The following is a 22,628-nucleotide window of genomic DNA, read 5'->3' as shown; positions in this document are numbered from 1 at the left end:
CCTCACAAACCCTCAGTTAGAGTCCAACTTTTTGGTTTGTATGAAGGTCCACGCCTCTTCAGGCGTTTCAAAGTAATAGTGTTGGTCCTTGTATGTGACCCACAGTCGCGCTGGCTGCAGCATTCCGAACTTCACTCCTTTCCGGTGCAACACCGCTTTGGCCCGGTTGAAACCCGCTCTCCGCTTTGCAACCTCCGTGCTCCAGTCCAGGTATATTCGGATCTCTGCATTGTCCCACTTACTGCTCCGCTCCTTCTTGGCCCATTTCAGGACCCTCTCTCTGTCCGTGAACTGGTGAAACCTCACCACCATCGCCCTTGGCGGCTCATTTGCCTTGGGCTTCCTCGCCAGCACCCGGTGTGCCCCGTCCAGCTCCAGCGACCTCGCAGGGGCATCCGCGCCCATCATCGCCCCGAGCATTGTGCTCGCGTATGCCCCGGCATCGGCCCCCACCACTCCTTCAGGGAGACCCAGGATCCGCAGATTCTTTCTCCTCGACCTGTTCTCCAGGTCTTCGAGTCTTCCCGCCCACCTCTTGTGTAGCGCCTCGTGCTGCTCCACTCTCACCGCCAGGCCCAAGAAGAGCTCATCCTCATTCTCACTAACTCTTTTCTGTACCTCCTGGATCTTTACCTCGTGGGCCTTCTGGGTGATCCCTAGTCCTTCAATTGCCGAAAGCATAGGCGCCAGCATCTCCTTGCGCAGCTCCTCGAAGCAGCACTTGATGAACTCCTGCAGCTCCGGCCCGCACTCCGCTTTGTACCCGGCCGCCGCCATTTTGTTTTTTCCCTCGCTTCTCCCGCTGCTCCAATGCCGCTTTTTTGGCCGTTGCACTTCTGGTCCGGTCCATAAAGGTTGGCGGGGGACCTCTCTCTTCCCTTCCCCACGGGTTGTCTTCGATAAAAATTCCGTTGGGGCTCCTCTAGCGAGCCCGAAAGTCCGTAATAGCGGGAGCTGCCGAATCGTGCGGCTTAGCTCCACATAGCCGCAACCGGAAGTCTCTCCAATGATTCTTGAAAGATCACCACCAATGCCTCTACAATCTCCTCAGCTTCAGAATCCTGGGGTGTAGCCCATCCAGTACAGGTGATTTATCCACCTTCAGACCTTTCAGTTTCCCCAGAACCTTCTCCTTAGTGATGGCCACTACACTCACCTCTGACCCCTGATTCTCCTAAAGCTCTGGCATCCCACTGAGTGTCTTCCACCGTATTCAGTTCCTCTGTCATTTCCTTGTTTCCTATTAATACTTCTCCAGCCTCATTTTGCAGTGGTCCAACGTCTATTTTTGCCTATCTCTTACCTTTTATATATTGGAAAATAAAACTCTTCCTAGCTTCTTTTATATTACTAGCTAGCTTACACATAAGAACAAAGAAAAATACAGCACAGGAACAGGCCCTTCAGCCCCGCGCCGACCATGGTACCTACCTAAACTAAAGCCGCAAGCACTTGCAGAGTCCATATCCTTCCATTCCCACCCTATTCGTATATTTGTCTAGATGCCCCTTAAATGCCGCTATCGTACCTACTCCCACCACCTCCCCAGGCAGCGCATTGCACATACCTACCACCCTCTGTGTAAAAAAAACTTGCCTTCCATATCTGTTCTAAACTTTTCCCCACACACTTTAAACCTATGTCCCCAAGTACTTAACGCTCCTACCCTAGGAAAGAGCACCTGACTATCCACTCTGTCCATACCACTCACATTTGTAGACCTCTAACAGATCGCCTCTCAACTTCCGTCATTCCAGTGAGGAATGCGGGATAAGGTTTGGGGTTTGGTGAGAGGATGGGATCATTGCTATTGATATGGGGATTGACATTATATTCGTTACTGCTTATTGTTAGTGGGTGCAGATTTGGGAGAAAATGTGAAAAAGGAGAATAAAAATATATATATATTTGTTTTTAAAATAAAAGTTCCCTAATCAAGTCTGCCTCATTACACATCACCAAATCCAGAATTGCCTGGTCCCTAGTAGGCGCTGTCACAAGCTGATCCAAAATAAACATCTCGAGACATTCCACAAATTCCTTTCTTGGGATCACTACCAACCTGATTTTCCCTGTCCACCTGCATATTGAAGTCCCCCAAGATTATTGCCTTTCTTCTATGCCTTTTCTATCTCCTTATTTTTTTCTACCCCTCATCCAGACTACTGCAAGGGGGCCTGTACAGGACACCTATCAGTCTTTTACCTTTGCAATTCCTCAACTCTATGCCTTCTGATCCTATTTCGCTTCTTGCTATCAATTTAACTTTATTCCTTACTAACAAAGCAACCCAGCCCCCTCTGCCCATCCCATCCTTTGAATAGGACATATATTTATGGATATTTAGATCCCAGCCCAGATCCCGCTGCAGCCACATCTCTGTAATGCCCACATCGTACTCCCCCACTATTTATTTTAAAGTCCCCTCTACAGCCCTAGTTATACGATTCGCCAGGACTCTGGTCCCAGAGTGAAGACCGTCCCATCGGAACAGGTCTCCTCTTCCCCAGTACTGGTGCCAATGTCCCATGATTTCAAAATTCCACCCACACCAATCTTTGTTAAATAGGGAATTACAGAATTAATTTAGACAGAAAGGTGATGAAGGAAAAATGGTATATTTCCAAATCATGGTGATGTGCAAATCAGAGGGGAACTTGCGATGCGGTGTTCCCATGTACCTGCTGCCCTTTTTCTTCTAGGCAATATAGCTCTCCGGTTTGGGAAGTGCTTTTGAAGATGCCTTAGCAAGCTGTTGCACCGCATCTTTTAAGTGGTATGCACTGCAGGTAGTGTGCTAGTTTTGGAGGGAGTGAATATTTAACGCAATGGATGGGATATCAATTAAATGGGATGCTTCCAATTGCCATGATGGTAATAGTCCAGTGGGGGATATTGTATTCCATGAGGTTACAGTTAAGTGTTGAAATACACTTTTACCCGATGACCCACAGCGTCTCATTAATGCCCAGTTTCAAGCTGCTAGATCTGTTCCGTATCTGTTTCAATTAGCATGACAGTGTTCCACAAAGCACATTGGAGGGTACCCTCAATGTGAAGAATCTTAACCACAAGAACTGTGGTCATTACTCCTACCAGTGCTTTCATAGAAAGATGTATTACAACAGATAAATTTGTGAGAATGAGATCAAGTAGGTTTTTCCCTAATGCTGGCTCTCTCTCACCACCAGCCGCTGGCCCGTCTGGCAGCTGAGCCCTTTAGAGCTCATTTACTAGTGGTTCTACTGAACCACTCTTGGTGATGGAGAGTAAGGTCCCCAACCCGACAATATTCTGTGACTTTGGTACCTTCAGTGATTCTTCCAAATGGTGTTCAACATGGGGGAGAACTGCTTCATTGCTGAGGTAAGGCAATAAGTAAGTAGTGATCCTTGTCTATATTTGATCTTATGCCTTAAGGCTTTATGATTTTCAGAGTCGAGAAATTCCAGGTGATCTGCATATGGTAGGTCTGTTCTCCCAGTGGAATGGTACTGAGGAGTCTGGAAAATTGACTGAAATGTATTACTGAGAGTATAACTATGATACGCTATTGCTCAACTATCTGTGGGACAATTCTTTCCAATTTTGGAGCAAGTCCCCAGGTGTTAGAGAGAAGAGCTTTGCAGCTGGTCTGGTGTGCCTTTTTCATGCCTGGTGCCTCGGTTGAGGTAACATTCTTCAACTTTTCATAGTGTTTGATAGACCCGGGGGAGACCAGAGTGACTTGAAAGACAGTTCAGAGTCAACCACATAGCTGGTGCTGCATATAGGCCAAACTAAATAAGGAAAACAGACGATATTCCTCATCAGATATTACTAAACCAGATTGGTTCTTATGACAACCTGGTAGCTTCATGGTCACCATTACTGATACTAGCTTTTTATATTTCCCAGCTGCTTTGGGAGGATTTGAACCTCTGTCACTGAATTGTTACTGTAGTAAAATACAGATGCTGGTGAAAGGTCATCAATAAATTGCCAACTCGGTTTCTCGCTCTATAGATGTTGCCAAACTTGCTGCGTATTTCCAATATTTTTTGTATTTCTAGCTCAATAAGGGTCCAGAGGAGTTCACAAGAATGATCCCGAGATTAAAAATCTTGCCTATGAAGAACGATTGAGGACTCAGGGTCTGTACTCATTGGAGTTTAGAAGGGGGGGGGATCTTATTGAAACTTACAGGATATTGCGAGGCCTGGATAGAGTGAACGTGGAGAGGATGTTTCCACGTAGGAAAAACTAGAACCAGAGGACACAATCTCAGACTAAAGGGACGATCCTTTAAAACAGAAATGAGGAGGAATTTCTTCAGCCAGAGGGTGGTGAATCTGTGGAACTCTTTGCCGCAGAAGGATGTGGAGGCCAAATCATGAATTGTCTTTGAGACAGAGATAGATAGGTTCTTGATTAATAAGGGGATCAAGGTTTATGGGGAGAAGGCAGGAGTATGGGGATGAGAAAAAAAGCAGCCATGATTGAATGGCGAAGCTGACTCGATGGGCCGAGTGGCCTAATTTTGCTCCTATGTCTTATGGTCGAATAAAATAATTGCTAAAATTGTTTGATTTACCAAGTTAAAGAACACCGTTGGAACAATTTTATTCTTCATGACAGAAAATAGTCCAGGTCTGATCTAAATGTTAAAATAAATCGTTGATTAGACTGGCTGTCCCAAAAAACATGGTTAACTAGAAACCTTTATTTTGTTGTCAGTACCTTTAACCATGAAGGAGATATTCTGCATCTGCTCAATTTGCATAAAACTTGTGAAAATTCTTTAGTTACTGTGCTTCATTTGAAATGGACTACATAAAAGCATTTGTTTTTAAAGTCCCTATTTCAAAGTGAATTTCCTCAAGTCTGAACTTCAGATTTAAATTAATTTGCCTTGCAAAATGGGAACAAAGTTTGAGCCAAAAATAATGGTCTGGATATGAATTTAAAAATTAATATTTGAATTTTAAACTGTGAGCAAGGGATTGGATTTCATATTTCTTTGACAGTACAAAAAATTGTTGGTCATTAGTTTTCTTGGTTTCACTGTTGCCCTGACAGCACTACCATTGAACTGCATTAAAATTAGCAATTTTAATCATCGTGAGGAGCGTACAGATATTTCAGGATGATATGGATTTTATTTTTTGTACATTAAATTCAGCTCAAATCTTGGGTCAACTGATGGCATTTTATGACACATCTTACTTTGTGAATAATGATTCTTAAAGTAACCTTGAAAGCATTTCTTCTCTCTACATCAAGTTTGATTGTCTCTTCCCCCACCCCATCTTGATTACTTGAAGTAAACTTGCATTTATCCAACACCTTCCATGTACTCAGTACATTCAAAAGCACTTCAGGCCAAAGAATTATTTTGAAATGTACTCAGCAGTGTCACAAACATTAGTGAGAAATTATAGTTATTCTATAAATGTTGGCCAGGACACCAGGAGAACCAAAGCAAATTGCATCAAATGAATAAATCTTTGAATTGTAATCATGTGTTACATGGGCAAGCATGGCAGTCAATTTCTGCAAAACAATGAATTAACCAATGGTCGGATGAAGCCCCATGCTCTTCATATAGTCTCATGGAATCTTTAATGCTCACTTGGGTAGGATCTTTTAACATTTAATCCGAAAGACTGCACTTCCTAACAATGCAGCATCCAAACAATTGTGCTTCAGTTAAAAGCTGGGTTAAATCAAGTCCATCATGGTGCTCAAAATAATAATCTTGTGGACTCAAGAGGCAAAAGTGTAAAAAGTTGGCCCAAATTTTAACGGACTCTGTTCATTGTGAATTTGGAGAAACAGTCTCCGTGAACTCAAGAAAGCATTTGGGTTTGTATAATACTTTCATATTCTCAAGACATTCCAAACCACTTTTAAGTAAAATTGTTTTTTTTCATGAATTCATTATTCTGTTGACACACAGCAGCCAATTTGCACATTGTAAAGCACAACAAATGATAACGACATTGATACCCATTTAATTTATTTTTGTGGAATTGGAAGAGGGATAAATACGGATCAGGAAACCAGGAGAGCTCTCCTGCTACTTTTTATATAGTGGCTCAGTATCTTTTACATCCACCTCGAGCAGTTGGGGACTTTGTTTTAGTGTCTCATCTGAAAGACAGTATTCTCTGACAATGTAGGATTTCCCTAGTACTACACTGAAGTGTCACACTGGACCACTTTCCCCAAGTTTTTCAGTGAGCACATGACCATCAGTTTCAAAGGAGAAAATGCTACTGCTGAGCCAAGGCTGAGGATTTAACAGTCATCAATGGGTATTTCAGAGAACTTGGAAGATCCTTTAAACTTTGCTGACATCAAGCAATCAAACAACATACAAATCAGAAAAGAAAAACAGGTATCAGCTGGAACTAATTTAAGTTGTTTCAACCAGAAAAATACTCCTCAGACAAAGTTGCAGCATTGATACCTTTTCTATAAAGTGAATAATCACGCCCCCCTCTCCCAACCAAAAAGCCAAACTCTCATAAGAATACAAATTCAACTGCATCTGAAAGTCTCCACTACTACTCCCAAGTCAATATTCTTCATAAATACTGAGCGACTATGATGAGGTTTTTGGAGGGCAAGTAGGCTGAGGTTTTTAGTTCTCGCATCGCAAATTAAACAGACTTTGCAACAGCAGTCACTGGATGACAGTAGTGGGGGCACTAGCAGATTTGATACTTCGATAACTTAGGTGCCAATTGCTGCCCTGGTTGACATCAGGAACTTTACCAGAGACCTACTGATGCGTATGCCTTACTGCTACATTGACCTTTAGGCTACTGCTGAGAAGCTCTACAGAACTTTTCTAAAGTAAAAACAAGAGTACATAGGAACATATATTTTAAAAATACTTGATAAAAGCAAATTACTGCGGATGCTGGAATCTGAAACAAAAGAGAAAATGATGGAAAATCTTAGCAGGTCTGGCAGCATTTGTAGGGAGAGAAAAGAGCTAACGTTTTGAGTCCAGTGACTCTTTGTCAAAGCTCTTTGACAAAGAATCATTGGAATGGAAACGTTCTCTTTTCTCACCCTACAGATGCTGCCAGACCTGCTAAGATTTTCCAGCATTTTCTCTTGCATTTTAAAAATACTTGACTGAACTAAGAAACTGACAAGTGTTTCCTTGTACATAATAGCTCCTGTTAGTGGTTGGAACAGAAAAATAGCGCGGTCCAGAAGAATGCAGAAAGCACTGACTCAAGATGCACAATTATATATTTCTTTACCCCTTCTTCTCCCTTTATGATAATTTTCAATTTTCATTATACGAGTGCTAAGTATGTGATGCACTGCCTACAGCCATCCCAAGTATTCCTACAAACAATGGACTGGAGTTCTTGTTCTTAGCACATTGTGGGCACAAAATGTATGCAAAATTGTTCTCGTTTTCAGAAATGTTTTGCTCAAGTATCTGCTCAAATTAATTTGCGCATCATCAAATATAAAATTGGGCATGAACCATCTTTCAATTAGAAACTGGACAGCCTTCCGGACTCAACAACGAGTTTAACAATTTAGACCTTGATTTCGGTCCCGCTTTTTCGTTTCCTTTTCTTATTTTTGCTTTCAGGCATTAGCACAACTCCTCCAGGCACTTTTTTTTTTCTTCCCTCATCACCATTCCCTTTGGCCTTGGAAGACTAACTCCTTCGTCATTCAATCTCTTCTATCTTTTATCCTATCCTTTTGTCCTTGTTCCACCCACACCTTGTTCAAAATCTATTATATCTTTAACTTTCCCAGTTCAGATGAAAGGCCGTCGACTGAAACATAACTCCATTTCTCTCTCCACAGATGTTGTCTTACCTACTAAGTATTCCCCGCATTTTAGGATGCTTTTCTTTTGCATTAAAGAATACTCCTGGATTTATTTAAGAGTGACAACCTGGTGCAGTTTTATTAATACGGCTGAAAAAGTGTTTTTGATCAGAATGACTAGTTGTGACGAACCCGATTTACAACGGATTGATTTTCTTTAAACTGTACAGAAACTTTTACTAGTTTCATTAGTATACAGTGATCAGTTAAAAATATTTCAACGTTTTTACTTGTTTGCACACTTTTTGTACATCTAAAAATAATTTTAAATGAGTCTCCTCAAAGGACTGCAAAGGAGTGCAATGGTAATTGACTAGATTTAGTATTATTTCAAATGTGAAACAATAAAATACATTACACAGTACATAAATAAAATATCAAATAATATACAGCACATGCGTGATTGAAAAGGAGTAGGATAAAACATAAAACACACCCCTTTTCACAAATACAATTCAAGGTTTTATAATTTTCCAGTTCCCAGTCACATACTCATTTTTGTGTTATTATTCTAACAATACCTCCAGAAAACACAAAAGACACTACCATCTTATTCCACAACTTTATATAAACTGAGGTTTGATCCTTATACATTTTTAAACCGAGGTGTACATCTTTTCAAGTCCTCATCCAAAGCATTAATTCAATCTGGCGATGTGGTGAGTTTCGAGGCTGAACTGGCCTCCAGTACAATTACATAGTACTTTATGTACTGCACAGAAACAGGTAATTTTGTCCAACAAATTTAAGTCAGCCTTTATGCTGCAAACAAGACCTCTCCTCCTATTCTTCACCTAAACCATTAACATATTTTACTTTTTCCTTCTCCTTCATGTGCTTACCTAGCTTCCCCCTTAAATGCATCTATGCTAGTGACCTTAACTACTCCTGCTGGGAGCGTGTTCCACATTCTAATCACTCTCTGGGTAAAGATGTTTCTCCTGACTTTACTCTTGGATTTACTAATGACTATCTTATATTTATGGTCCTAGTTCTGGTCTCCACCTCAAGTGGAAACAGCGTCATTACACCCACTCTATCAAATCTTTCTTTAATCTTAAAAATCTCCATCCGGTCACCCCTCGGTCTTCTCTAGTCAAGAGAAAATAGCCTGTTCAATATTTCCTTTCAGTTCTGGTATCATTCCAGTAAATCTTTGTACCACCTTTCCACCGCTTCAATGTCTTTTGAATAATATGAAAATCAGAACTGTTCAAAGTGAAAGGCTCTATACAAATTTAACATATCTTCTTTGCTTTTCAATTCTATTCCTCCAGATACAAAGGCCAGTGCTTTGCTCAATTTCTCTACAACAACTTATACAGCACATCTAATGTAATGAAATTTCCCAAAGTGCATTTTTTAAAAATTTGACACCAAGCCACAAAAGGAGATATTAACGGCAAAGGCTTCGTCAAAGAGGTAGGTTTAAGGAAGTGTTTAAAGGAGAAAAGTGAGGTGAAGAGGTGTCAGGAGGAAATTATAGAGCTTGGGGTCTAGACATCTAAAAGGTACAGCCAATAGTGGAGCAATTATAACTTGCACTAATTGGCCTGTATTTTACCGTAATGATGACAAAATTGTCACCTTGCACTGACATTACTTCTCTGAAACCAACAGCAACTTCCAGAGTCCATGCATTAACAGTTGGACATTGTAATCCAGTTGTCAGCAACTCAAAGCTTTCCCATTAGGTTCACTGCTGAAGTTCCCACCAGGCTTTCACTGAACTAACAAAGATTTCCACTGAACTGACGAGGATTCCCCTCTTATGCTATTGGTCTCACTGTAAAAACCCTCAAAAAAGTAACACCTATTTAAAGGAGGTGTAACTGGATTTTAAATAAGTTTACAATTGCTGCCAAGCAGCGTTACATGGCCTGAAGAACTAATTTTATGGTTTTAGAATGTCAAATTTCTCCAATGTGAAAAAAATACATCACATTTTTAAAATAACGTGATAAAGTTTATGGTATTTACATTATGATAATCCCACATACAGGCCCAATCATTTCTTTCACTTTCTGAAAGAAATTGTGCATTTTACTTCCTGTGATTGGTTGCTTACCTTACTTGACGGCATCACTTTTGCTGGATGCCTGGAGATTCCTTTGACTTGACATCAGATTCAAACGAATGTCAGGAAAAGGAAAATTTGTGTCACAAAATCGATATATCTTTGTGGGTAGCTTTCTTCAAGGTGAAATTTGGGCCAATAACTTCTGGCACTACTTTTAGTGATTTGTGACCCCTCTAGCCATTTAGACATATACTTTCCCAAAGTTGGTGACCTCCTTATTCTTCCCATCAAAATCTACCACTTCACACTTGCCTTTACTGATGTTAATTTACCAGTTACTCACCCATATTTTAAATGTGTTAATATATTCCTGTATATTGTTGCATTTCTCCACATATACACAAAAACCCTCCCAATTTGGTGTCATCTGCAAATTTGGAAATTGTACATCTGATTCCATGGTCCAAAGTATTTATGTAAATAGTGAACAATTGTGGTGCTAATACAGTTCCCTATGGAACACCACTTCCTTCCTTTCAGTCTAAGTTACTAGCTTTAAACCTCCGTTGTGTTTTGCAACCAGTTTTCTATCCATTCGGCTGCTTGTCCAAACCTGACTTCACATTGTCATAAGTTTAAATTGTGACACCTTGAAATCCAAATATATTACCTCTATTACATTATACTTATCCACCCTTTCTGTTACTTCTTCAAAGAATTCAGCAAGGTTGATCAAGCATGCCATTCCCTTTTGAAATACCTGGTGATTACTCGCTATTCTATTTTCAATTTCTAGATATATCTTTGAGTAAGGATTCTGTTATCCTTTCCACCACCAACATTAAAGTAATTGGTCAATAGATTGGTCAGGTAATTGGACATAAATGATCTGGAGTTGGGATCAACTGTAATGTGTCAAAGTTCATAGATGACACCAAGATGAGTGGTAGAGCCAACTGTGCAGAGAACACAAGTCTGAAGAGGGATATAGATAGTTTAAATGAGGGGCAAGGGTCTGGCAGACGGAGTTCAATGTTGATAAAAGGTGAGACCATCCATTTTGGTAGGAATAACAGCAAAATGGACTATTATTTAAATGGTAAAAAGTTGCAGCATGCTGCTGTGCAGAGGGACCTGGGTGTCCTTATGCATGAACATCGCAGAAAGTAGAAACATATAAAATTATGAAGGGAATAGATAGGATAGCAGGGCGGTTGTTCCCAGTGGCGAGTGAAACTAGAACTAGGAGGCATAGCCTCAAAATAAAAGGGAGCAGATTTAGGACTGAGTTGAGGAAGAACTTCTTTACCCAAAGGATTGTGAATCTGTGGATGTAATCCACTGGATCAGGAGTTTTATTCTTCTCCAACTCTGTCAAAGTTTGATGAGTTTATCAATTATCTCCTACCTTAAATGCCTTTATATCTTTTCTGATGTCTGCTTCTAATGTTATGTTCACCATGCTTGTCTCCCTGACAAATACCAAGGTTAAATCACTTCAATATCTTAGTACTGTTCTGTCATTATCTGTGTTTATTATGTGGATCCCCACTGGGCCCTTCCCATACTGATTTTTCTTTTGTTATTTAGGTGTATGCATTTCTTTCTTTAAACTAGTGTAAAAGTAGTCAATTTGTGCTTAAACGTAATTCCTCGATTGTTTGGGCTGATTTCAGGTGAATTGCACTCGGAAAACAGCACAACCCAGCAGGAACTCCAGGTCCATAAGTGAAGGGTAGATTAGAGAGATGACTTTCACTTGAAGTGTACTCACTATCCAGAAAATGATCATGGCTCATAGGAGCATATACACTACATTATGGTATGCCCAGACAACCTCTGTCAAAATTTAAACCTAAAATAGATAAAATGAACATAAATACAAAAAATTGGAAAAACAAATTCTGGAAAAACACAGGTTTATCAGAATCAATAAAAAGAAAATCTAGGTTTGCAAATTAGGTACAGTCCTGTCAGAATTGCATTGCTTAAAATGTTGTCAACTTTCAAGCTTATTCATGCATTATGTGCTTTACTACATATTTCATAAGTGATATTTTTGAGTTTATTCAAACATCATTACCTTGTGCATCTGATGCATGCTATCCTGCTGGTACTCACTCGGGCCCTGGGGTGGTATCGAATGGGTTACGTTTGATGGTCCTGGACTGGGACCCATCATGCTATGAACTGACCCTGGTGACGGTCCTGGTCCTGGGCTTGGGCCGAGAATTGGTCCAGGAGATGGACCTGGTCCTGGAGAAGGTCCAGGGTGAGGCATCCCACCAGAGGGATCCGTAGGAGTCGACATCTATGCCAGTTTTGCTCGTTATCTTGAAGAATTCTATTAAAAAAAAATAAACCTTGGAACATGAATTTCTTACTTGAGTTTATTTTACTAAACAATTTTATTCTGCCCTTAAATTCAATGGTTGAATGGCAAACACAATGAAATCAATCCTTCCATTGCACAATTAGGAACTAAAAGCAAAACATTCACACATTTGCATAAAACGAACAGGTAGTGAAACAATTCATGATTCTGTATCCCCAGAATTGTCGCAAAGTAACAAATATCATGTAACTGCTGGCTTAGTCACAAGAAATCTTAATCCGAAAAATAGATGGTGACAAATGCAATGTTACACCTGCCATTTTACACCAACACTATCAGATTACATATGTCTAATGCGCCCATTTTCTTACACTGTGTAATATTCAATGGTGACTTTTTTTCCCCCTTGTGCTAAGGTGTTATTTTTAGTCATTGAGGTTTCCAAAAATTCACACAAACTGCAGAGTACAGAAGATATCGCAGCAGTTTACATACATAATGCAATTATGCATACCAACATCTGTGCTTTCATGCTAGACTACCCGCAATTTCAGATCTCTGAAAAACAAAACACTGAAGCTGGCAAAATACTATATGCATAAGACATCAGAGCTGTCATTTTAGAAACTGTTTCCCTATGGCAAGCTCTGAAGCAGATCTAGAAAATGTCTTTATCCACCATATTCCTGATTACTGCCAGAGCCCCAAGGCCCATAACTTATTGATGCTATCCCAAATATTTTCTGCATTGTAAATTTGATTAACTGTTCACAGAAACAGGATAACCAATAAGCAAAAATAAGAAGATTCAGCAGAATAAAGGCACGGACTGATGCCGATTATAACATTCTTTGCAGTAAATGGTATTGTCTACAGTAGGAATACGAAATTAAAACAACATCCCCCTCATTACAGCAGCCTGACAATCGGATTGTCCAGAAAGGCTGCATCATTTTTGATGGCTCCAGTCTGCAGACAACAGTTAATAATTGTCAATTCTTTAGTAAAATTTCTGTTAAACCAAATAAACAGCAAGAACATGCTTTGCAAGTATCTGGTGGTTCCTATGCAATTATTTTATTCAAGGTTTGAAACTAACGGCTGCCAATGAGAAAAAAGTCAACTTTTTGGGACTCTCAGTTGAATTCCTGACGTATAATATAATCATCTTTATTGTCACAAGAAGGCTTACATTAACACTGCAATGAAGTTACTGTGAAAAGCCCCTAATCGCCACACTCCGGCGCCTGTTCGGGTACACAGAGGGAGAATTCAGAATGTCCAATTCATCTAACAAGAACGTCTTTCGGGACTTGTGGGAGGAAACCGGAGCACCCGGAGGAAACACACGCAGACACGGGGAGAACATGCAAACTTCACACGGACAGTGACCCAAGCCAGAAATCGAACTTGGGGCCCTGATGCTGTGAAGCCATAGTGCTAACCACTATGCCACCATGCTGCCCTCCAGGAGGGGTGGGAGCAAAGGGAAGAGAGAAATAAATAAGAGCCGCAAACCTCCAGGTGAAATTTTCAAACAATTCACACTAATTCCACATGCATTAAAAGACTGCAATAAAAATGAAGCATTTTGTTCCCTGATATAGTATTAATGAAAGTAGCTTGGGCTAATTAACAACAACAAACATGAACTGACAAAATCAGCAATCTCACAAGGTGTATGTGAAAGGTTACACTGTTGACACGGTTCTCACGGTTTGGGTACATCATCTATAAACCTTAGAAAATCAAACTTGTGCCAAGCATGACCGGAGTCTGTTTGCTTCCATCACCAAATGCCAAGTTTAAATTGGTTCAAAACAACTCTTCTAAAAATAAAAACCAGAATATAAAAAATTAAACCTAACAAGCTCCAGGTGCATCAAATCACAGGTAAAACAAATTGTTTGCATCTCCTTATTCACTCTGGAGGGAGCTCCACTAACAGGATAGCAACTTCCTGCAGTGTAAGAAATTGATGTGCCAGTTTACTTTTCTCCCTCTGGGTTCTCTCACCCCTATCCCTGCATTACCAGCTGTTCAGTTGAGAAATTGTGCACATACAGGAGTGTGTTTGAGTGACAATCACTGGTGTGCCTCAAATCCATAGCCACAACTGTTCAAAGCAACTGTCTTAACTGCCCATGTTAGGATAGTCTTGGCAAGATACATTCAGGACTATCAGAATTCATCAGCAATTTAATCAAAGAAAAAGACTTCCATCAGGTTGCTGCTAATGAAGGAAGCCTTGGGTTTCCACTTTCTTAATTGGACTTTCACAAAACTTCTGATGATTAAAGAAGTCGCATCCAAAGTCAGACAAAATAGAACAAACGACCAATTAAATCTGCTTTTGGTAGTGTTCATTGAGAGATAAATGATGGCGGAGACACGAAAGCCTTCAGGCTCTAAATATTACCACTGGCATCCATCAGAAAAAGGTAACAGAGCATCAATTTAACCTCTCATCACAAAAAAATGCAACGTTGCACTGCACTAAAATGCTAAGCTAGACTGATTTTTCAAATCCCAAATCCTTGAACCCATGATCACCTAACTCAGAATAAAAATGAACTAATGCAATGCCAACATTAACACTTAAAAGAAAAAAAGTAAATGCTACATAATTAAAATCTGCTAACTTGCAGATTTCTAATGAGTGGTTTGGTAGTAAGGCAATATTGTGATCAGTCACATTGCAATGCAAATCAATAGCAAGAATTTACATTTATATTGCATCTTTAATTTAGGAAAGCTTCCAGAGGCGTGAAGAAAATTGATGTCCACCAAAGGAAAGCTTAGAAGTGGCCTGAAACTTGGTTGAAAAGTAAATTTTCAGGAGCTTAAAAGGGAGAGGTTAGAATAGAGAATTCCAGAGTAACATCAACAAAGTTGGCAAACATTATAATAGACACAAGAGAGGCAATGAAACAAACTACAGGCAAGGACAAACATTTTACATTTGAGTCACTGAGACCTGAACCATTGGTCCAACAAGGCTAGTGACAGGCAAGTAGGATACATGCAGAGCTTTTAAAGAGCTTGCATTTATGAAGCATGCAGGTTGCAAGACTAGCAAGAACACTGGAGATAACAACATTGGAGCTGGCAAAGCCATGCAAGAGTACTTCAAAGCGGATCATTACCTGCTTCTGACATACCCAAGAGATCACACTCAGCAATATCTGTGATAGAACTAACATGGGATTCAAGAAAAAGCATAAGCAATGTGGTTCAGCCTGAGTCAGTGGTAAGCAAACAGAAGACAATGGCCGGGATTCTCCGTCAGCATGATTCTCCCGTTATGCCGGCGCCCGGGGGGTTTCCCGACGACATGGGGCTGCCCCACAATGGGAAACCTCATTGACCGGCCGGCGTAACGGAGAATCCCGTCGGCTGGTCGGGGCAGAAATGTGGCGCGGCGGGGCGGAGAATCCCGCCTAATGTCATTATTTTTTTCACTGTTCAACTGAAAGAAGTGAAAACTCACCCAAAAATAGATAAGCAATGTAACACAGGTAGTTAAGAGGTTGTGAAAGCTGGCAGGAAGGTGAAGCTGGGTGTCATGAGTATACATGTTGAAGCTGACCTTTTGGCTGTAAATGTCATCATGAGATTGCATACAAATAAAGAAGAAGGGATCAAAGATGGATCCTGGGCACATTGGAAATAACCATGCAGGTGTGGAAAGCGAAGCTATTGCCATAAATCTTCGAACTGAGATAAGTTCAACAAAAGTATAATCAAGTGTGGGCAGTTCTAAGAGTTAAGCAATGAGGAAAGGCATTTGTATTTGACTTCAGTGTCAGAATAACACAAGGAGCCGGCCTGGCATTTATAATGATAAAAGTAAGCTTGGTTTTACACCTGCTGCATAGGCTATAAAATGGTTAACGTAGATTCATATAATGCTGTTTGCTGGTACATGTAATAGTTTCTCAGATTTTGTCAGTGAGGAATGTTGACAAAGGCTAGATAATGCAGGCCCTAACTAATCCTAGGCAAATAGGTGTTACATCAGTTAAAATATGTCTTGCTTTTATTATAAAGCTGAAGTTTTGTTTTCAAGTAATTAATAGTTGACTTTTAGACTCTCCCTTTTGAACATTAGAATGCAGGAAAAGATTTATCAGCCATATTTATCCCTTCTATCAGAAAGTGGGGATCAGATGGCAAATTACCATCAAAACTCCTAAATATTTGAAGAAAAACAATTCAAACTGAAGTGCTATTCAATTCACTTTATGTTTGATTCTTTAGGTGCAGCAATTCGTCATTTGCACATAGATTTTTAAAAGTGCCACGGTTGAATGATTTAACTATCCTCAACAAACAACAGGTTATGTTAGCTACAATAACCTCCAATTTGGACCAATTTTTTTACTATTACCTTTAGTTTAGAACTAATCAACCTAGACATAGCTGCAAGAGGAAATCCTGGAACAAACTCCAGCTTGTGTTTGGGTTTATTGCTTCAATCAAATTAATTTTAAATGGTGAAGATCATATTGCACTAAGTTAGAGGTAGAATGAAACTTGTCTGATAGACTAGTGGGCATACAATAATGCGCAGTATAAACCCCTTTGTGAGCTTCGTACACTTATTGGAAGCCAAGATAACATAAACATAAAAGTTTTAAAATCATAATAGGCATCATGGGAATCTGCCAGCTAGCGCTAAAGATTTATCAATTTGATTCTGCCCTGTATGTTTTATGCAATTCTATGTCTGGAGGATTTTCTCTGCAACATGATTTTCAGGTATGATAGCCATTTTATGACAAGGGATGTGGCATGATTTCATACGAGTACAACTCTCCATTAGTGACAGCTATTGAAAATGAAGATTATAGTCTCATACTAGCAAGAGCTGCTATATTTAAAATTTAATGACAGATCAGACCCAATTGCAATAATTTAAAAACTGCTGGCTGAGGTATGCTAGATTCAACCCTCTCAGTGCTGAATTGTGTCTCTGCACATAACATTTTTAATCAAAATGATACAGCGCCTCCACTTTGAGCTGAGCAGTCTGGTCAGTAACGACCAGACAACTTAATTCTTCACTCCTGACATCTATTTACTGGTTTCTCCTATTTTTACCTGGTGGCACTGACAGTTATTTTTAAATGTCATTCCTAGCCATATTGCCTCATTTGGTGGGTACATACTGAAGTAAAGGGCAAAAGCTGTCTTTGTATCAGCAATGTGAGACACATGCAAATTAGTAGGAACATGAAACTAAACTTTTTACCTAGTCCCCTAGACTCCAGTATGCAGATACGTGGTCCACCAGGGCAAAACAAAAACACAGGAAAGCAAGCCAAATAATAATAAAAAATCCAGAGAAAAATAATGCTGTCAGGATACGAGCTACAGATTGTAGTAAATTTCATTAGTAAATAATTACTTCCTCATCTATCAAATACACACCACTATATTTAAAAAAGACCGCATTACATTATCTTCCTTTTCAGCACCCATCAAGCAGTAGAACACGAAACAGTGAAACCAAAGACACCCGGTGAGAGAGTAGAAGCCACAGAAATAGACTCCCGCAATTTATGACCAACAGCCCTGAAAATTGAAATGTAAGCTCACTGCCAGATTATTTTTTATTGTACTCCGCGCAGATATTAATAAGTGTACCTAAATACATTTTTGAAATCTATTTTCAAGCAAATATGCAGTCGGCACGTGTAATTGTAAAAAAAAAATAGGGAGTGAGTGCAGTGCGGCTCAGGAGGTAATAAAATGAGCTATGTGGCTACGGTGAAGTTATTCAACGCAATTTCCTTCATCGCTCCTGCCTCCCCATGTTGCACTGAGTCTAGTTTGCAGCAAAACAGATTATACGACACACTGCAACATGTTCAACAGAACTTTAGTGACTCCCCCTCCCCCTTTAAATAACATTTCTTTGGACGCAAAAGCGTCACCGTCAAAAAATACTGCTCGTTGATTAACACTTATTTGATCTTTTTTGTAGGCGCTTTACAAGCCTTTTTGGATCAGACTCAAACTTCCATTCATGCAGACCACCAATGGGGGGGATACAAAACAAATAACCTCCTGAGGAGGAGGAGGGGGGATCATGAAGATGGGAGAAAAGCTGCATTAATGACCCAGAGAGTCAGCAGGAGGAGTGGAGAGGCCGGGGAGGGAGCTGGCTGCGCCCAACTCCAGACTCGGGGGAGAAATCCACCCCACATCCCGGCCTCGAACAAAAAGACAGCGTGATGGCGCCCCCTTTCCCTCCCCCCTAAACCTCGTGTTTATCGAATGAAAGACTGGTTAATCAGAGGAGCGGCTCACAACGAAAAGGGTAAACCGAGGCCCGAGAGAGGGAGGAGCCGCCAGACGCTTCCCCGGGTTTTGGGGCCTAAAGACTGAACCGCCCGCCCGGAGAGATAAACACCCTCCCCAGCCCTGGTTTCTCGCCGGCCTGGAGCCCCTGGGCCGGCAAACGGCTCAAACAAACCTGCGACTTTCACGTTAATCAATGCGGGCAGCAACCCGGGCCCGGCAAGGCGGGAGGCCGAGGCCAAGTCAGGACCCTGACACCGACCACGCGTTAGGACTGGAGGCGGAAATGAGTCGGCGAGAAGCGGCCGAGGGGAGGAGGAAGAGGGGGAGGAAAGGGTGGCGGCAGAAACCAGGCCCTAGCCGGAGGATAGCATTCGATAAACCCGGAGCTCCACTGGAGGAGCCCGGTGGCCGGCTCTCCGGTCCCGGCGCGGAATTCCCCGGCTCCGAGTACCCCCGCCCCCGCCGAAGCTCCCCCCCGGTCCCAGCGCGGAGCTCCCGGTCCCGGGTCCCAGAGCGGAGCTTCCCCCACCCCGGCTCCGAATTGCCCGGTCCCAGCGCGGAGCCCCCCCCCCCCGGGCTCCGAGCTTTCCCGGTCCCAGCGCAGAGCTTCCCCCCGGCAGCGAGCTTCCCCGGTCCCAGCGCGGTGCTCTCCCCGGCTCCGAGCTTCCACGGTCCCAGCGCGGAGCTCCCCCCGGCAGCGAGCTTCCACGGTCCCAGCGCGGTGCTCTCCCCGGCTCCGAGCTTCCCCGGTCCCAGCGCGGTGCTCCCTCCCGGCTCCAGCTCCTGTTGCAGAGCGAGTCGCTAACTTGAACAAGTCGCCAGGTTCACAAACCACCACCGGCCCCGCCAAAAAAAAAAGCTGCGCCCACCTCTGAAAGTGCAAAAAGGTTAAAACTGCAACAGTTTCAGCTTTAAAAAATAAACACCACAGCAGAAAAAATTAAACTGCATCGAACATGGAAATCTTACCCTTCAATATCGCATTTACTGACTCACTCCAGGGCATCGGAATTTGTGAAAACAGTTGGGGGCGCTTTTACTTATATATTTATTATTTTTTTATATATTGTAACCTTTTTTTGAGGAGTTTTTTTTAATTGAGTGGCAAAGAGTTGTTCTCATTGGCGAAGTGACAGCCATCAACTTCCCCCTTCCTTCAATCCTCTTCCTCCTTTTATTTTGTTATTTTCTCTAACACGCCACCAACGAACTTGACAGGAAATCCCGCCTCTACGCGCCAAGTTCATTGGCTACTGTACTTAACAACACCCATCATTTTATCAAATCCCACAAATCCTACGTTTGTTCAGAAAATACCAGAAGTTTTGTAGGTTAAAAAAAACAAATGTAAAAGGTCTATCTGCCCCTCTCCTTCAGTCCTATTCTTATTCTCCTTGCTTCCAACTTATTCATATATTTACTTTTGTATTTCCCCATCTAGAACAAGAGGAATAATGTATTAAGTAGATGATCATAATACTAGGTAGTGGCCATGCACTGTTGGAAATGGGGTGGGGAGGGGGAGGGGGGTAACAAATCTGCAAAGAAGCTGACCTCTAGTTTACCTGGGTCAGTGGAGAAACACTGAATATGAGTCAATGAATTAAAACAGCATGGAGGGATGCTGTCCTCTGGAACGGATTAATGTTTCAACACTCCAGTACTGTCCGGGAGTCTCCCAATGGGAAAAAACAGTTCAAACCGGTATTCTTAAAATTTCCCAGTTTGAACCGGTATACCATTTTAACGTACTTACTGTATTTAACGTATAACTGGGCCAGTTTGGACCTGTATTCTTATTTCCCTGTTTTTTTCCTTCTCCAAGAATGCAGGACAATCCTGGAGAAAATCATGAGGGTATCTTCTTTGAACACTTATGGTGATTAGATATACTGGTGTTGGAAACTCTGGGTAATAGTCAAGAATCAGCCAATGGACAGATGAAGACAAGGATATGAAGAGTTATGGAACCAATTTGAATGGATGGAGTTAACATACAAAATGCTTACCCTACTTCGCTTGTCTTCCAATGAATGGTCTATGAAAGCTACATAGACGGATAGATAGATAGATATAATTGGTTTATTGAAAGACCATAGCACATGCATCAAATTGTCATGGCCGTACAAATAAAACAAGTGATCACAATTCATTATGTAGTTATAGATAAAACCTAAATAAAGTCTAATAATAAAAAGGATTGCACAATTACAAACATTTAAGTTTACTAATGATTATAATATGTTGAAAAGGGCAGCACCCGTGGCACAGTGGTTAGCACTGCTGCCTCACGGCACCGAGGTCCCAGGTTCGATCCCGACTCTGGGTTTGCATGGAGTTTGCACATTATCCCCACATTTGCGTGGGTTTCGCTCTCACAACCCAAAGATGTGCAGGGTAGGTGGATTGGCCATGCTAAATTGCCCCAAAATTGGGAAAAATGAATTGGGGACTGAAATTTATTTTAAAAAATAATATGTTGAAAATGCAGGTGTCCTTCATTTCTGGAACAAAATAATGAAAGGTGTGTAATGCACTCTGCAATTTCTATTGTGGTCCCTAAATCATATAAATCAGGTTGAGTTAATTAAATTCTCAGTTATTTAAATACTTGCTTTGAAAATGGTATGGGAAGGTGGTATGCCATTATGATGAATGTATTGGAAAACCAATGTTGGGAGTGAGGGTGTGAGGTTTTTGGAGGTAGGAGGTCACAGTAAGAAGTCTTTCAACACCAGGTTGAAGTCCAACAGGTTTGTTTGGAATCACCGAAAGCTAGTAATTCCAAATAAACCTGTTGGACTTTAACCTGGTGTTGAAGAATTTGAAGAATAAAGGGATTAAGGGTTATGGTGTTCGGGCCAGAAAGTGGAGCTAAGTCCACAAAAGATCAGCCATGATCTCATTGAATGGTGTAGCAGGCTTGAGGGGCCAGATGGCCTACTCCTGCTCCTAGTTCTTATGTTCTTATGAAACACTTCTGACTGTGCCCACCCCAGTCCACGCCGGCATCTCCAGATCATGGTTATAGGTTATGTGATGAAATGCCCAGGAATATTGGGTATAGATACAACAATAGTGCTGTTAGACCATATGACCTCAGAGCAGAATTAGGCCATTCGGCCCATCGAGTCTGCTCAGTCATTCAAACATGACTGATATTTTTGTCATCCCCATAACCCCTAATCCCCTTATTAATCAAGAACCTATCTATCTCTGTCTTAAAGACACTCAGTGATTTGGCCTCCACAGCCTTCTGCGGCAAAGAGTTCCACAGATTCACCACCCTCTGGCTGAAGAAATTCCTTCTCATCTCTGTTTTAAAGAACCGTCCCTTTAGTCTGAGATTGTGTCCTCTGCTTCTAGTTTTCCTGCAAGTGGAAACATCCTCTCCACGTCCATTCTATCCAGGCTTCACAGTATCCTGTAACTTTCAATAAGTTCCCGCGTCATCCTTTTAAACTCCAACGAGTACAGACCCAGAGTCTTCAACCGTTCCTCATATGACAACCTCTTCATTCCAGGGACCATTCTTGTGAACTTCCTCTGACCCCTTTATCCCCACTCGCTGCCTTCTGTCAGTCAGTCAATCCTCTATCCATGCCAGGCTCTTACCCTTCACACCATGGGCTCTTAACTTATTTAACAGTCTCCTTCTTCCAGATCATTAATGTAAATAGTGAAAAGTTGTGGTGCCAGCACTAACCTCTAAGGCACACCACTAGTCCCAAATGCCATCCTGAAAAAGACCCCTTTATTTCTCTCTCTGCCTTCTGCCAGTCAGCCAATCTTCTACCCATGCCAGGATCTTACCCTTAACACCATTGGCTCTTAACTTGTTTAATAGTCTCCAATGCTGCACCTTGTTAAAGGCCTTCTGGAAATCTAAATAAATCACGTCCATTGATTCTCCTTTGTCCAACTTCTTTGTTACCTCCTCAAAGGACTCTAACAGATTTGTCAGACATCACCTCCCTTTGACGAAGCCGTGCTGACTCAGTCCTATTTTATCATGCACTTCCAAGTACTCATCTTTAATAATCAACTCTAAAATCCTAGCAATGACTGAAGTCAGGCTAACCGTCCCATAATTTCCCATCTTCTGCCTCCCTC

General features: G+C 41.4%; 1 protein-coding gene and 1 long non-coding RNA gene across 5 annotated transcripts in view; one reads left to right on the top strand and one right to left on the bottom strand.

Moving 5' to 3' along the window:
* The window catches only part of LOC140429626 (probable global transcription activator SNF2L2), a 210,149-nt gene extending 190,474 nt beyond the window's left edge, over window positions 1–19,675 (bottom strand). For 3 of the 4 annotated variants that reach the window (XM_072516880.1, XM_072516883.1, XM_072516882.1), the window contains exons 1-2: window positions 19,485–19,675; window positions 11,955–12,215 (exon numbers count right to left, since the gene is read on the bottom strand). In XM_072516880.1, coding sequence (XP_072372981.1) covers window positions 11,955–12,182 — 228 coding nt within the window. In that variant the 5' untranslated portion in view covers window positions 12,183–12,215; window positions 19,485–19,675. Of the gene's footprint in view, window positions 1–11,954; window positions 12,216–18,687; window positions 18,958–19,484 lie in introns of those variants that run through there. The other variant, XM_072516881.1, reaches the window with a different exon arrangement.
* LOC140429628 (uncharacterized) lies at window positions 18,186–20,732 on the top strand. The gene is made up of 2 exons (XR_011949146.1): window positions 18,186–18,531; window positions 20,341–20,732. It is a non-coding gene; the product is annotated as an uncharacterized lncRNA (long non-coding RNA).
* Window positions 20,733–22,628: the final 1,896 nt, after the last annotated feature.

Source organism: Scyliorhinus torazame, chromosome 9 (assembly GCF_047496885.1).
Source record: "Scyliorhinus torazame isolate Kashiwa2021f chromosome 9, sScyTor2.1, whole genome shotgun sequence".
In the NCBI taxonomy this organism is placed as follows: Eukaryota; Metazoa; Chordata; class Chondrichthyes; order Carcharhiniformes; family Scyliorhinidae; genus Scyliorhinus; species Scyliorhinus torazame.
This window is presented reverse-complemented; position numbering and strand designations above follow the sequence as displayed.